This window comes from Dermochelys coriacea, chromosome 2, assembly GCF_009764565.3.
Source record: "Dermochelys coriacea isolate rDerCor1 chromosome 2, rDerCor1.pri.v4, whole genome shotgun sequence".
Lineage (NCBI taxonomy): Eukaryota > Metazoa > Chordata > Testudines > Dermochelyidae > Dermochelys > Dermochelys coriacea.
In genome coordinates this window covers 92,402,729-92,418,625 of record NC_050069.1, presented here as the reverse complement: position 1 = coordinate 92,418,625, position 15,897 = coordinate 92,402,729, and the positions used below count along the sequence as shown (strand labels likewise).

At 42.4% G+C, this 15,897-nt stretch overlaps 1 protein-coding gene across 2 annotated transcripts in view; it reads right to left on the bottom strand.

Annotated features, from left to right (window-relative positions):
- The window catches only part of GNAL (G protein subunit alpha L), a 328,963-nt gene that overhangs the window by 186,460 nt on the left and 126,606 nt on the right, over positions 1 to 15,897 (bottom strand). Inside the window, exons 1-2 of one of the 2 annotated variants that reach the window (XM_038392218.2) lie at positions 926 to 1,431; positions 550 to 622 (exon numbers count right to left, since the gene is read on the bottom strand). In XM_038392218.2, the coding sequence (XP_038248146.1) occupies positions 550 to 622; positions 926 to 1,064 (212 nt within the window). In that variant the 5' untranslated portion in view covers positions 1,065 to 1,431. Of the gene's footprint in view, positions 1 to 549; positions 623 to 925; positions 1,432 to 15,897 lie in introns of those variants that run through there. The other variant, XM_038392217.2, reaches the window with a different exon arrangement.

Here is a 15,897-nt window from a genome sequence, read left to right as displayed (position 1 = left end):
CTATTCCTCTACAATTTAGAACATATATTGTATAGTTAAAAACCTTATATAACTCAAATTAGCACACAATTAATACTAAATACTGGCAATCAGTTTTTCAGAGAGAAATCCTGTAACCCAAGAATACATGATGATTACATTCATGCAAATTGGTTTCAGTTTTATGCTAAGCACCACCAGAAAAACCGCAGCAGCCCCGTCATCCTGTGTATGAACTGATATATATATCTATATTGCACACATATACAATATTAGTTATTTGCTGCTATGCAAAAAGTAGTCGCCATGTTGTTGCTACACAGGGGCCTGTCAAGCGCTGCAGTAGCAACAGTGTAAAATACAGTAGAGGGGCAGGAGCAGAAAATACAAATGTATAATAGTAGTAATTCCTTGCATTTTTCTTTGTTTGCAAGCCAGTGTCAAACCTCCAACACACACAAACACACACACACGGTGGAGGAAAGAGATAAATTATCCAGTGTGTTGTGTGTTAATACGTTTCAAATGTATATTTACAAACAGAAGACACAAAATATCAATAATTCTTACTCTGAATTAAATCCATTGACATGCAGGATCCTCATTTGTTTCACAATAGTACTTTTTCCTGACTCACCAGCTCCTGGAAGAAAAAAACAGAACACTGCCATGTATACACGTTTTTTTTTTTGTTTTTTTTTTTTGGTGACATGTTAACATCATCTCCCACCTCCAACAGCATTTATATATATGTATCCATGTGGCTCCCACACAGAGCTCAATCTGTGCACTTTTCACATATTGCTCATTAAAATTGCCTGCATTCTTTGCATCTAACACACAGACACACACACATATTAATCACATAGCTTCTCCGTTATACCCCTACCATGGGGAGCGCAGGCAACTGCACCTTCATCTCCCCCCCCCCCCCCGCCTTCCTTACCCAGCAGGAGCAAACGATGTGTGGCTTTATAAGCCAGTCTCTCTTTCTGCAACTGCTTCTCTATTTTTTTGTTGGCTTCTCGCTGAGCTTTCTCATCGATACGCTGATCTTCTGTTTTGCTGTTGCCCAAACACCCCATTGCTGGCGCTTAGGATGGATGTCAAATTGTGCTCTTTCTATAGAGATTTATTTACAGGAAATATGTAAGAGATGATAGGTATTTATATCCCTGCGACGGTTTCTCTTCTCTTTCTTCCCCCGGTCGTTCAAATAAAATGGTCTCTGGTCGCTTTCTGATCAAACACAGTTTGTTTTTTCTCCCTCAAAGAGGTACAAAGAGCAACGGGAGAGAGAAAACGTTTTTAAGCTGAAAAAAAATCTGTACAAAAATGTCTAACACACAACGAAAGCGAGAAGAGCTCCTCCTGGAAACCAGCCTAACGCTGCTCTCCTCTCTCCCTCCCCTCCACACACACACAATCCCTATATTTCTCTGTAAAGGTCTATTTTTGTCTTTCTGTGCTCAGCACTGCCTCTTTCTGTGAGACCAGGAAACAGTCAAATTACAAACCTCACACAAGCGAAGAGAGAGGGAAAGACGTAAAAGCTGGATGTACCTGGATCGTGTTGGATTTGCCCTGCAACCTGCCAATTTTTTAATCTCGAAAAGCGCCAAATTGTGTCACAGAAATAGAGTTCTAGTCTTAGGCTCCTACTTAAATTAATACTAATAAATAAATATATAAATAATTAGATCCTGATGAATCCCGGAGAGCATGATTTCTACAAAAACCCTGAGCCAGCATCTGGAGCCTGCCAAATTTTGGCCCCAAGATGCTGAATTCTGATTTCTCCATAGAGAAGTACAGCCATGCCTGTGGTACCAAATATATTCTGGATTTTGGTACATCAGACCTGCAAAAACCAAGATCTCATTCATGGATCCTACCCCATCAATTTAATTTTTGGCTTTCAACCCCTCCCCCACACCAAAGTTCCTTGGCATTCATAGAGAACAAGTATAACTTACTGTGCTAAAAAAATCTGGATTCTGAAGCATCACAGTACTAGTGCCACAAAAATCCAGCTCCTGCTCCTGGATGTTGGCAATTTTTGGCCCTAAACTCCAAATTCTACAGTCTAAGCAGATAACAAGGGTAGCCATCCCTACTACTACACTGGAAAGAATCTGGCTCCCTGTGCACACACCCCCCCCCCCCCGCCCAGCACTGGAAGACATGTATCTGGTTTCTTCCACATCCTGCCAATTTTTAACCCTATTCTCCCCAAATCTGCTATTTAAATAAAGAAAAAAATGTAGCAGCTTCTTAATGCCCCCCAAAATTCAGATTGTTGTGAACTGGCACAGCAGTACCATAAAAATAGATATCCAGCACCTGGATCCAGGTAGTTTTTCTTTTGTTGTTGTTCTTTCTTTCTCATTCTTTCTTTTTTAAAAAATTTAAATCCCCCAAATCCTACCAGGTAAATAGAGACATGCAGCTGTCCCAGTTCTACTGCACAATCCAGTGTATCCCCTATTCAATACCATGGTAAGGACACATAATATCCAGCATCTTGAACCCACTGGAACAGTGTTTTGGGTTGGCCCCAAATTATATCATCAAAACAGACAACCCATGCCCTGTGACGGCTCCTAGTTGGCCAGCAAAACCCAGCCCTGACATCTCAGTGCAAGAGCAATACGTGCACAAACGGCACGTGTGTCTTGCAGAATCCAACCTTTTTTTGGCCACAAACCTCTAAATTCTAGTCCATACATAGTGACCAAGCATAGCTTCTCTTAGTCTACAAAAAAAAAAAAAAAAAAAAAAAAATCTAGTCCCTGAGCCATCCCAGCAGACGAGCATTTAAAAAAAAATTGCAAACATGGACCCAGATCCAACAAGGTATACCCCCATTTTTTCATCTATGTCCCCAAAATTATAATTTCTAGACAGACAGCAAGAATCATCATTCATTTACAGTCCTTAACTGGATTTTTCAAGTGCTCTTGTGTAAGGATGAATCAGAGACAAGATTTTGATACATTAAAGTAGGAGCAGCTATACTTGGGGTAAAATCCTGGCCTTAATGAAGTCAATGGGATTTTGCTATTTCCTTCAATAGGGATTTAACCCTTGGTCTTTATTTAACAGATCGTAGATGTTTGTGGCCAAAAGAAAGGCCCATGTGGCTTTTCGCATTGCTCTTTCACTGAGATGTCAGAGCATGGAATTTTTGGATCAAGCAGAAGCAGCAACATGAGTTGTATATTTTGACAGTACAATTTGGGAACTAGGGGCCAAAAAAATGGCAGGATCCAGCAGGTTCCGGTGCCGAGTACGTGTCTTTGCAGTAAAGTTGAACAGGAATGTATCAAAATCTGGAGTTTTGCAGTGGAACTTGAGAAGCTGCTCTTCTTTATTTAGTCTGTAGAACATTTGAGTTTGGGATTTACAAATAAAAAGGTCTAGCTGAATAAAGGTGCCCGATAAATGCTTTTGCAGTGCTGCTGCATTACAGGGTCTGCTGTATTCTGAAAGTTGTTACTCCCCCCAATTCCTTAGACAGTTGAATTTGAGAGATTAGGGTTAAAAACTGGCAAGGCCTAGCAAGAACCAGATCAGTATTTTTCCAGTGCTATTAGGCCAGAAAGCATACAGATCCAGATTTTTCAAGTGAAATAGGAGCAACATTTGTTTTCTATTTAGATGTTACTGTTTAAATTTGGGACCCAAAACTGTTGAGACGCATACGGAGTCAAGTGCAGGATTTTTTAGGCTTTCTTGCACAACGATGCATTACAAACCAGAATATTTTGGTGCAGTAGCAGTAATTATATCCGTTCTCTATTAATGCCATGGAATTTTGGAGTGAAGACCAAAACCTGTATGGATTTGGAAGGATCCATGTGCCAGAACTGGGTTTGTGTGACATTTATGTCTTATGTGCCAGGACCCAGACTTTTTTTTGGTGCAGTAGGAGTAACTAGACTTGTTCTCTATTCAGGCATCAGAATTTGGAACTTTGGGGCCAAAAGTTGTCTGGATCCAGTTGCCATCTGGGTTTTTACAATACCCCTAGTTCTGGTATGTGTTGGTGTCTGGAATTTTTTTGGGGCAGTCGGATCAGGAAGACTTGCTCTCTATTTTGATGATACAGAAGACTCTGACAAAAATAGTCAGGATCCAGGTAGATCCAGCTTTTACCTTTTTCCAAAGGGGAGAGTGTTCCTTATTTCCTTTCTGTCCTTCCCCAACCCTATGACTCTCCCTGATCACTTCCTCTTGAGAAGGGATCACTTAATTTGGGAATAAACACATACATGAAACCTGTGCACAGAAATAATAGAATTGTGTTTTAACTACTATTATAATCCAGTCTCTTTCTCTGCACAAACTCAGTACTGCCTCTCTAGTCACAGTCAAACTACAGAACCCTACAAGTAGAAGTAAATACACCGTCTCCTATTGTTTTGGAGACAGAACGCAACTTTGACATACACATGCACAGAAATAAACCTATTCTTTGAAAATAATCTAATTATAATCCAATCTCTTTCTTTAGACTGCCCAATTTCAGCAATGCCTCCAGACCAAGAAATAGACACTAGAACAAAATACTCCAAAGGGTAATGCTAAACCCCATACAAGAGAAGAGAGATACCTCCTACTCCCCCTGCCCATGCCCTTCTCTAGAGCCTGGTCCTCCTGAGATGGGATCACAACGTGTTCTTAAAAAAAAAAAAAAAGACACTTACACATTCAACCTATGCATTGAAATATATGTTTATGTGCCTGCAATCATAATTAAACCTCTCCTTCTGTGTTGTGGACAAACTCCGTTTGCCTCACTGTGAAACCAGGAAACAGTACACACCCTTCAAGTGAAGAGAGAGCAACTAATTTATTTCCTGCTCTCTCTCAGACACACTCTCTCCCTACTCTAGATCCTGTTTCTCCTGAGAAGGAAGCATATAAATTTGAGACACACACTCAGATGGAAGCTGTGTCGATGAATAAATGTGTGCGTGTGAGTGAGTGGGAGAGAGAGAGAGAGAGAGAGAGAGAGCATTGCTTCTCTTTGCGAGAGAACAATAACCAGACCCCTCAAAGCACACCTTTTCACTCCAATTCCGCTTACATTTTGAAAGGGAGAAAGTGTCTATAAACAAGAAGAAACGGTGAGGATTAATAGAGAAATCACACGCAGATAGCCCAGGTTACTGCTCTCGGGCTCCTCCTCCCCCCGCCCAGGGCGGGCGTAATGTAGCCCCAGCAGTTTGTACTGCGGTTGCTTTTTCTGCAAACTTCAGGTGGTTCTAAAAGCTGCAGATTCCTGGCAGCCAGAACCAGCAGCCTTCCTTCACACAGTCACCGCTGTGGATTTCAATCTGACTTCGTAGAAAGAGCAAGAATAAAAAAAAAAAAAAGATATAAATAAAAACTCAAGCCGGAGTGGAGCAAACAGAGAAGGCAGGCTCTTCCTGCCTGCAAAGACGCCTTCACTTTCACAAAACTCTCTCCGAGCACGGCCACTATCCCTGAGCGCAGGCATTGCGCCATCCGAGGGACTCTCTGAAAAGAGGAATCACTCACCCACCTCTCTGAGGAACTCCCAGTGCACCTACCAACTTCAAGGACACACGCACTCAGATAAATTGAACTCTCAGCTGTACATATTGCTCTTAATCCCCCTACAAACGGGATTGAAGGGGAAGAATACTCTAACGCTGGATAGGTAGCCAAGAAAAGGTGATCTCTTCGCTGAGAGAATTATTAGGCAGATCTGCTCCCATTAACCAATACAGGCATCAGCCACAACTTAATGCAGAAATGAAACCACAAAAAACTGTCAGTGCAATTATGCTACAGTTACAGATTTAAAAAGACATACAATGCAGGAACTAAAAAGTTAATTAATAATATTAATTTGACCACCTGGCACATAATATTTTTTATGACAAGACTGTTAAATACAGACCTAAATTAAGTATGTGTCATGTGGAAAAGTGAGCTCTGAAAAAAATTAGCTTTTTATCTTCCTGTGTTTAAATCTGTAACCTTGACAATGCATTAATAAAGAGGGGGTCTGCATTTAATTTTCCCCTCTAAAAGAAAAAAAGAAAGATGAGTAAGAAAAACTGAGTGAAGATTAAATTTGCATTTATATGGCCAATGTGAAGTTCAAATCTGTTTAAAATCACTGGATAGCAATTTCATTGACGTGGACAGCTTGAAGAGGGCACAAGAGTATAACCATTCATGAACAGGTTTCCCAAGCACAGTTTCAATTTGGGCTCTCTTCCCTTCACCTCCATGACTCAGTTTACTTGTCCCCCTTCCTATGCCCTACTCCTTCCCCCAGCATCAAATCATCAGGACTCCCCTTGGCAATACCATGTCTTACTTCTGTCTTTTCCCCCCACCCTCTCAAGTCCTCAACAGCACACTCATCCCCCCCATCTAAGACCTCAGGATTAATACTGAAGGATAACAAGGAGCATAAGTAGGGGATTCACAAGGGTGGGGGCTGTAGAGCAAGTGTAGTCAGGAGAGAGAGGGAAAGATTCACAGAGAAAAACAGGTTTCAGAGTAGCAGCCGTGTTAGTCTGTATTCGCAAAAAGAAAAGGAGTACTTGTGGCACCTTAGAGACTAACAAATTTATTAGAGCATAAGCTTTCGTGAGCTACAGCTCACTTCATCGGATTCATAGAGAAAAGCAGTAGGCAGACTGGTCTCCCAGGGAAGTGGTGAGAGCCACGTGGGAATCAGGAACTGGGATCCAGGAAACTGTGTAACAGACCCGATGTCTTCTGGTTACTTCAATTATAAGGCATCCAGTGAAGGGCATGTATGCAACATGACTGATACATGTCCTACTGAGCAGCAATACAACTTCTCTTCCACTCAGGGAGGTTGGCTCTCATCCAGCTCTGCTAAAGAAAGTCCAGGGAAATGTGTACCCTCACTCCCCAAGCACTACATGGGTTGAATTTAGATTCTGGTAGAGCAAGGAGTTCACAGCGTTGTTACTTCTTTTGTATTTTTGGATGTATTTTTCTATAAAGACAGGTTATAGCATGGCAACTGTACATAAGTTTACAGCCCATTGATAGTGGGCCAGACCTGAATTTAAATGGGGGTTCTATTGAACCCACCATTAACCAGCACTCCAGGTTGCCTTTACTGCATGTCTGAGACCACAGTCCTTGTGTTGGACGGATTTGTGATGTGCTAGGATTGCCTCCATATTTATTGCAAACGCATCTGGTCTCTGATTTGTTTACCAAGGTAAAAGAAAAAACAAAAGGCATACATTTAAAATAGATGCACTTCAGTTCTTTTACTTCTTGATAAAACTTTCATTTGCAAATTACAGTTTTCACGAGGCTGGCAAATACCTACTTTTATCAGTTACTAATTATTCCACCATGTGCTACCTGTTCAAATTCACTGACTAGCTTTAATGCTAAGACCTGTAACAATGGTCTGTGGTCTCACTTGGCCGCTAATTTTTCTAAAGAAAATGTGCCTCTCTCTTGCATGGATCAAGGTATTCTGTACATTTTTAAATGATTGCACAGTGATGTAATGCCTGTGTGATACACAGGAGTGTTGGGAACATAATGGTCTTTATTTTCTGGATTGACTGGATACAAGTCAGGTTTACATAAATTTAATATCCACCACATGACAGATGTCAGTATCAGGTGACTTCAACAACTGCAGCTACAAAGTTGTGTATTTGCTTCAGTCCCTGATCTTGCATCAGGGCTCACTACTGCATCACTACTCACTACAGACGAGGGTTGCCAACTTTCTAATCGCAAAAAACCTAAACACCCTACCCCCGCCCCTTCCCCGAGGCCCCACCCTTTCCCCCACCTCTTCCCCAAGGCCCCACTCCTGCTCACTACATTCCCCCTCCCTCGGTGGCTTGCTCTCCCCCACCCGCACCTCACTTTCACTGGGCTGGGGCAGGGGATTGGGGTGTGGGAGGGGGTGAGGACTCTAACTGGGGATGAGGGCTGAAGGGCAGGGACAGAAATGAGGGGTTCAGGGTGCAGGAGGGGGCTCTGGGTAGGGGCAGGGAGTTGGGGTGCAGGAGGGTGCTGCAGGTTGAGGCAGGGGGTTGAGGTGCAGGAAGGGGCTCTGGGTAGGGGCAGGGAGTTGGGGTGCAGGAGGGTGCTGCAGGTTGAGGCAGGGGGTTGAGGTGCAGGAGGGGGCTCTGGGTAGGGGCAGGGAGTTGGGGTGCAGGAGGGTGCTGCAGGTTGAGGCAGGGGGTTGAGGTGCAGGAGGGGGTGTGGTCTCTGGGCTGGGACCAGGGATGAGGGGTTTGGGGTGCAGGAGGGAGCTCCTGGTTTGTGGGGGGCTCAAGGCTCAGGAGGGGTTTGGGGTTTGGGAATGGGCTTACCTCAGTCAGCTCCTGGTCAGCAGTGCAGTGGGGCTAAGGCAGGCTCCCTGCCTGTCCTGGCTCCACGCTGCCCCCGGAAGCAGTCAGCAAGTCCAGCTCCTAGGTGATGCTGTTCCCAGCCAATGGGAGTTCAGAGCCAGTGCTCAGGGCGGGGGCAGCACGCAGAACCCCGTGGCCCCCCTCACCTAGGAGCTGGACCTACTTACGGGGCGTAGCGCGGTGCCAGGACAGGTAGGAACTAGCCTGCCTTAGCCCTACAGCACCTCTGGCTGGACTTTTAACAGCCCCGTTGGCGGCGCTGACCAGAACTGCCAGGGTCCCTTTTTACTGGGCATTCCGGTCAAAAACCAGATCTGTGCTAGCACATCCAAATACAAGATCAGGGCCTTGAATAACCATGTGATATTTTCATCTTTATCTTACCTTCTCCTCACGTCATGCATCTATTTATGACCATTACTCATTGAATCATGTGCAATTTAAGTTTTATGCTCTCAGGACAATGACCAGAATTGGGTTTTGTGTGGGGCCTACTATATTTCTAGATGGTTAAAATAGTAAGTAATAAATAGCAATAACCAAAAGGAAGGAGAGCTCTACATCTGGAATAAGAGACTTATAGGGACAAGAATTTTCCTCTGCATTTTCATTTTTATGTAAAATGAACCAAAATTGCATTTGTGATGTTTCTTGAAGAGGATCTCACCATCCTTCCCAAATGTTTATACTACCTCTGTGCATTGTGTGATAAATAGGGATCTACTATGTTTGGTGGAGTGGGGAATTAACAAAAAGGTGCCTCAAAATACAAAGGCCGGTTCTACCCAAATAATTCTCCTGTGATAGGCCATGAGAATACTCAGGAAAGTTAAGGTAAATCAACTAAAGGTGTGAAGTCAATATGCATTAATTAAATTGCCACAGGGATGCTCCCACTCAGGAGTAAAGTGGTCTTTGTTAACTATAACTTAATCCTCCTGAGGCAATTTAAAGCCCCTTTACTCCTGAATGAGAGCATTCACACAGAGTTTAACACACTACTTGTATGCATTGACTTCAGACCTTTAGCTGATTTGCCTTAACTTTCCTGAATATCCCTACTACATAGGTAGACATACCCTGGGGGCTTGTCTACACCATGCAGCTTTTAGCGTCACTTTTGTCGACAAAATACTTCCAGCCCCGCGAGCGGCGTTAGCTTTGTCAGCGGGAGCATGGCAGGAGAGCGCTCCTGCCAACAAAGCCACGTTCACACTGCCACTTGCATCAACAAAACTTTTGTCTTTCGCGGGGGGCTTTTTAAGACAAAAGTTTTGTCGACAACTTCGCAGTGTAGACATACCCTGAGTCAAGTCTGATTTTAGAAAAGGCAAAGAGGGAGGATTTTGCTTTGTATGTAGGTCTGAAAACAGATGCTATCTTAAATTTTGCGAAGTTCCAGGAATATGAGGTTGATACTATGTCATCTAAATAAGTAAATACATTTACAATATCCTGCATGAAAATTGGCCTGGCAGCCCCTTTGGCTGTCAAGTCAGGTCAGGCCAAGACAGGCCAATGTTTAGTTTTATTAGATGGGATGGATATTGGCTTTTTAAAATTATTATTTAGAATTGCAACAACACATCAAAGACCCATTCAGGGATTGGGCTTTCATTATACAAGGCACTGTACACAAATAACAGACAGTCCCTGTCCTAAAAAGCTTACAATGCAAGGCCACGTCTACCCAGGTGCTATAGTGGCATAACCACAGCCTCATATCTATAACACTGTAACCCAGAAGTGCAGGCACAGACTACATCAATACCCTAAGCGATGGTTCCTAGGTCGAGGGAAGCATTCTTCTTTTAACCTCGCTGCATCTACACCGGGGGTTAGATTGGCATAGCTGCGATGCTCAAAAATATGGGTTTTTCACACCGCTGAGCATCATAGCTTGGTTGACCTAAGCTTTCTAAGTGTAGATGAGACCCACATCACTGTTTAAGTATGTTATTGCTCTGAGAAGGGCAAGGGGAAGGGGGCATGCACTGGTACAGTATTGCTGACTCTTGTGATTTTATAACAAGTTTCACACTATTTGGTGTTTTCCTTAAAACCACATTTTTTTAGAAGCCAGGGACTCAGAATTGCAGCTTTCATTTAAAATAAATGAATAATAAAAGGAAGTTTCTAGCCCTCATGATTGTGAAGAAAAACCTGGAAACACCTGACACATTGGAAACTAGAAGGTAAATAGTGAGAATCCAGTATTTATTATTCAAAATATCATTATTTTGGGGGGCCTGACTCATAATCTAGAAGGGTGTGCTGTCTTCTGGGTGCTAAGATACGGGATGTAGACCTGAGGTTGAAAAGGATCCTAAAGGGAGCGGGAAAGAATCCCCTAATTATCCTTCATGTGGGAACAAATGATACGGCTAGATTCTCGCTGGAAAGTATTAAGGGAGACTATGCTAGGCTGGGGAAGACGCTTAAGGAAATTGAGGCTCAGGTGATCTTTAGCGGGATCCTTCCTGTTCCTAGAGAAGGGCAACAAAGGTGTGACAAGATTATGACTGTCAACAGATGGCTTAGGCAGTGGTGCTATAAGGAGGGCTTTGGGATGTATGGCCACTGGGAGGCATTCACGGACAGAGGACAGTTCTCTCGGGATGGACTTCATCTGAGTAGGGAAGGAAATAGACTGCTAGGATCGAGGCTGGCACAACTGATAAAGAGAGCTTTAAACTAGGAATTAGGGGGAGATGGATGGGAGATGTCCAGGAAATCTCCACGCCAGATTTTAGCATTGAGAGGGAAGAAGATGAAGTAAGAAAGGATACAGCCGTGGGTAGGAGAATGTATATAAAGGAGCGAGGGCGGTGTGGATACTAGTCTAATAGGTTATACTGGCTGTAGAATGACTGTGCCTAATAGGGTACAAAATGTGAGTGAGGCCAAACAGCAAAAAATTAAGATGTTTATACACCAATGCGAGGAGCCTAGGTATCAAAATGGAGGAACTAGAGCTACTGGTGCAGGAAGTGAAACCAGATATTCTGGGGATAACAGAAACATGGTGGAATAGTAGTCATGACTGGACTACAGGTATTGAAGGGTATGTGCTGTTTAGGAAAGACAGAAACAAAGGTAAAGGTGGTGGAGTAGCATTATATATCAATGATGAGGTAGAACGTAAAGAAATAAGAAGCGATGCAATGGATAAGACAGAGTCCATCTGGGTAAAAATTACATTGGGGAAGAAAACTAGTAAAGCCTCTCCTACGATAGTGCTTGGGGTGTGCTATAGACCTCCGGGATCTAATTTGGATAAGGATAGAGCCCTTTTTAATGTCTTTAATAACGAAAATACTAATGGAAACTGCGTGATCATGGGAGACTAACTTTCCAGATATTGACTGGAGGACCAGTGCTAGGAATAATAATAGGGCTCAGATTTTCCTAGATGCGATAGCTGATGGATTCCTTCATCAAGTAGTTGCTGAACCGACTAGAGGGGATGCCATTTTAGATTTAATTTTGGTGAGTAGCGAGGACCTCATAGAAGAAATGGTTGTAGGGGACAATCTTGGCTCAAATGATCATGAGCTAATTCAGTTCAAACTGAATGGAAGGATTAACAAAAATAAATCTGCAACGAGGGGTTTTTGATTTCAAAAGGGCTGACTTTCAAAAGTTAAGGAAATTAGTTAGGGAAGTGGATTGGACTGAAGAACTTATGGATCTAAAGGTAGAGGAGGCCTGGGATTACTTTAAATCAAAGCTGCAGAAGCTATCGGAAGCCTGTATCCCAAGAAAGGGGAAAAAAGTCATAGGAAGGAGTTGTAGACCAAGCTGGATGAGCAAGCATCTTAGAGAGGTGATTAAGAAGAAGCAGAAAGCATACAGGGAGTGGAAGATGGGAGGGATCAGCAAGGAAAGCTACCTAATTGAGGTCAGAACATGTAGGGATAAAATGATACAGGCTAAAAGTCGAGTAGAGTTGGACCTTGCAAAGGGAATTAAAACCAATAGTAAAAGGTTCTATAGCCATATAAATAAGAAGAAAACTAAGAAAGAAGAAGTGGGGCCGCTAAACACTGAGGATGGAGTGGAGGTTATGGATAATCTAGGCATGACCCAATATCTAAACAAATACTTTGCCTCAGTCTTTAATAAGGCTAAAGAGGATTTTAGGGATAATGGTAGCATGACAAATGGGAATGAGGATATGGAGGTAGATATTACCATATCTGAGATAGAAGCGAAACTGAAACAGCTTAATGGGACTAAATTGGGGGGGCCCAAATAATCTTCATCCAAGAATATTAAAGGAATTGGCACCTGAAATTGCAAGCCCATTAGCAAGAATTTTTAATGAATCTGTAAACTCAGGAGTAGTACCGAATGATTGGAGAATTGCTAATATAGTTCCTATTTTTAAGAAAGGAAAATAAAGTGATCCGGGTAACTACAGGCCAGTTAGTTTGACATCTGTAGTATGCAAGGTCCTGGAAAAAATTTTGAAGGAGAAATTAGTTAAGGACATTGAAGTCAATGGTAAATGGGACAAAATACAACATGGTTTTACAAAAGGTAGATCGTGCCAAACCAACCTAATCTCCTTTTTTGAAAAAGTAACAGATTTTTTAGATAAAGGAAATGCAGTGGATCTCATTTACCTAGATTTCAGTAAGGCATTTGATACCGTGCCACATGGGGAATTATTAGTTAAATTGGAGAAGATGGGGATCAATATGAACATCAAAAGGTGGATAAGGAATTGGTTAAAGGGGAGACTGCAACGGGTCCTACTGAAAGGCGAACTGTCAGGTTGGAGGGAGGTTAGCAGTGGAGTTCCTCAGGGATCGGTTTTGGGACCAATCTTTTTATTACTGACCTTGGCACAAAAAGTGGAAGTGTGCTAATAAAGTTTGCAGATGATACAAAGCTGGGAGGTATTGCCAATTCAGAGAAGGATCGGGATATTATACAGGAGGATCTGGATGACCTTGTAAACTGGAGTAATAGTAATAGGATGAAATTTAATAGTGAGAAGCGTAAGGTTATGCATTTAGGGATTAATAACAAGAATTTTAGTTACAAGTTGGGGACGCATCAATTAGAAGTAACGGAAGAGGAGAAGGACCTTGGAGTATTGGTTGATCATAGGATGGCTATGAGCTGCCAATGTGATATGGCTGTGAAAAAAGCTAATGTGGTTTTGGGATGCATCAGGAGAGGCATTTCCGGTAGGGATAAGGAGGTTTTAGTACCATTATACAAGGCACTGGTGAGACCTCACCTAGAATACTGTGTGCAGTTCTGGTCTCCCATGTTTAAAAAGGATGAATTCAAACTGGAGCAGGTACAGAGAAGGGCTACTAGGATGATCCGAGGAATGGAAAACTTGTCTTATGAAAGGAGACTCAAGGAGCTTGGCTTATTTAGCCTAACTAAAAGAAGGTTAAGGGGAGATATGATTGCTCTCTATAAATATATCAGAGGGATAAATACAGGAGAGGGAGAGGAATTATTTAAGCTCAGCACCAATGTGGACACAAGAACAAATGGGTATAAACTGGCCACCAGGAAGTTTAGACTTGAAATCAGACGAAGGTTTTTAACCATCAGAGGAGTGAAGTTTTGGAATAGCCTTCCAAGGGAAGCAGTGGGGGCAAAAGATCTATCTGGCTTTAAGATTCTACTTGATAAGTTTATGGAGGAGATGGTATGATGGGATAATGGGATTTTGGTAAGTAATTGATCTTTAAATATTCAGGGTAAATAGGCCAAATCCCCTGAGATGGGATATTAGATGGATGGGATCCGAGTTACCCAGGAAAGAATTTTCTGTATTATCTGGCTGGTGAATCTTGCCCATATGCTCAGGGTTTAGCTGATCGCCATATTTGGGGTTGGGAAGGAATTTTCCTCCAGGGCAGATTGGAGAGGCCCTGGAGGTTTTTTCCCTTCCTCTGTAGCATGGGGCATGGTTGACTGGAGGGAGGCTTCTCTGCTCCCTGAAGTCTTTAAACCATGATTTAAGGACTTCAATAGCTCAGACATAGGTGAGGTTTTTCATAGGAGTGGGTGGGTGAGATTCTGTGGCCTGCGCTGCACAGGAGGTTGGACTAGATGATCAGAATGGTCCCTTCTGACCTTAGTATCTATGAATCTATAATTTTGAATGCTTAGGGTTGGCAATATTGTAAATATATATATATTTCTCAGTTTACTTTGTACATATGATAGTAGTCTGCACATTCTTTCCCCCATACGGTTAGTTTCCTGACTGTGTGGATCATTCACACAATAATGGAGAGAATTAAAAAACAAAACAAAACAAAAAAAACCCGAACAACTGGGAAGTACAATTGCAAAATGACAACAATTGGCAAGGGAACTCAGGGACTTATATAGCTCATGATTTTTTTAACTGACCACATTCAAATTGATGGTGTTTCTTCAGCTGATGAGCGTTTCAATAAAAACATTCAGCCAATGGAGCACAATTAGAATAGCAGGAAAGGATATTTTACAGGAATTAAGTTACACATTTTAAAGATGCAAATGCAAAAGCAGTGTTTTACCACGTATTTTTACCACTCTTTTTTGGGGTCCCCTAAATGGAAGTCTCAGAGACAGGGGAATATTTAAGTTTTAATCTATCCAAAAGAAGATACTGAGTTTTGTTAATACGGTACATAATTATGAAGCCTTTTTCATTATGTCTGTATTGTATGACTATCGCAGCACTCAATATACTCCCAAAGTTTTGCCCCAGCACATCCTGAGCTATCTTTAAAACATGGGCTGGCTTGCCTACGAAGATATTTTTTGGTTATTCCAAAGTCCTGATCAAGCTATCTGGAAAGATAGTCGCAAGGGCATGACATCAGAATCACTCTCAAGTGAGTAGAAGACTCCTGAAGAAAGCATGGATTTAGAAAATTGGGATTTAGTTTTGTAAAAAAGTCACTTTATACCCCATAAACACAAATAGTTTACTAAACAATCAGTAAAAAGAAAAGGAGTACTTGTGGCACCTTAGAGACTAACAAATTAAATAATGTCACGACAAACCTGGTGGCTGAACTTTGTGACTTTGTCCTCACCCATAACTATTTCACATTTGGGGACAATGTATACCTTCAAATCAGTGGCACTGCGATGGGTACCCGCATGGCCCCACAGTATGCCAACATTTTTATGGCTGACTTAGAACAACGCTTCCTCAGCTCTCGTACCCTAATGCCCCTACTCTACTTGCGCTACATTGATGACATCTTCATCATCTGGACCCATGGAAAAGAAGCCCTTGAGGAATTCCACCATGATTTCAACTATTTCCATCCCACCATCAACCTCAGCCTGGACCAGTCCACACAAGAGATCCACTTCCTGGACACTACGGTGCTAATAAGCGATGGTCACATAAACACCACCCTACACCGGAAACCTACTGACCGCTATACTTGCCTACTTGACTCTAGCTTTCATCTAGATCACACCACACGATCCATTGTCTACAGCCAAGCTCTACGCTATAACCGCATTTGCTCCA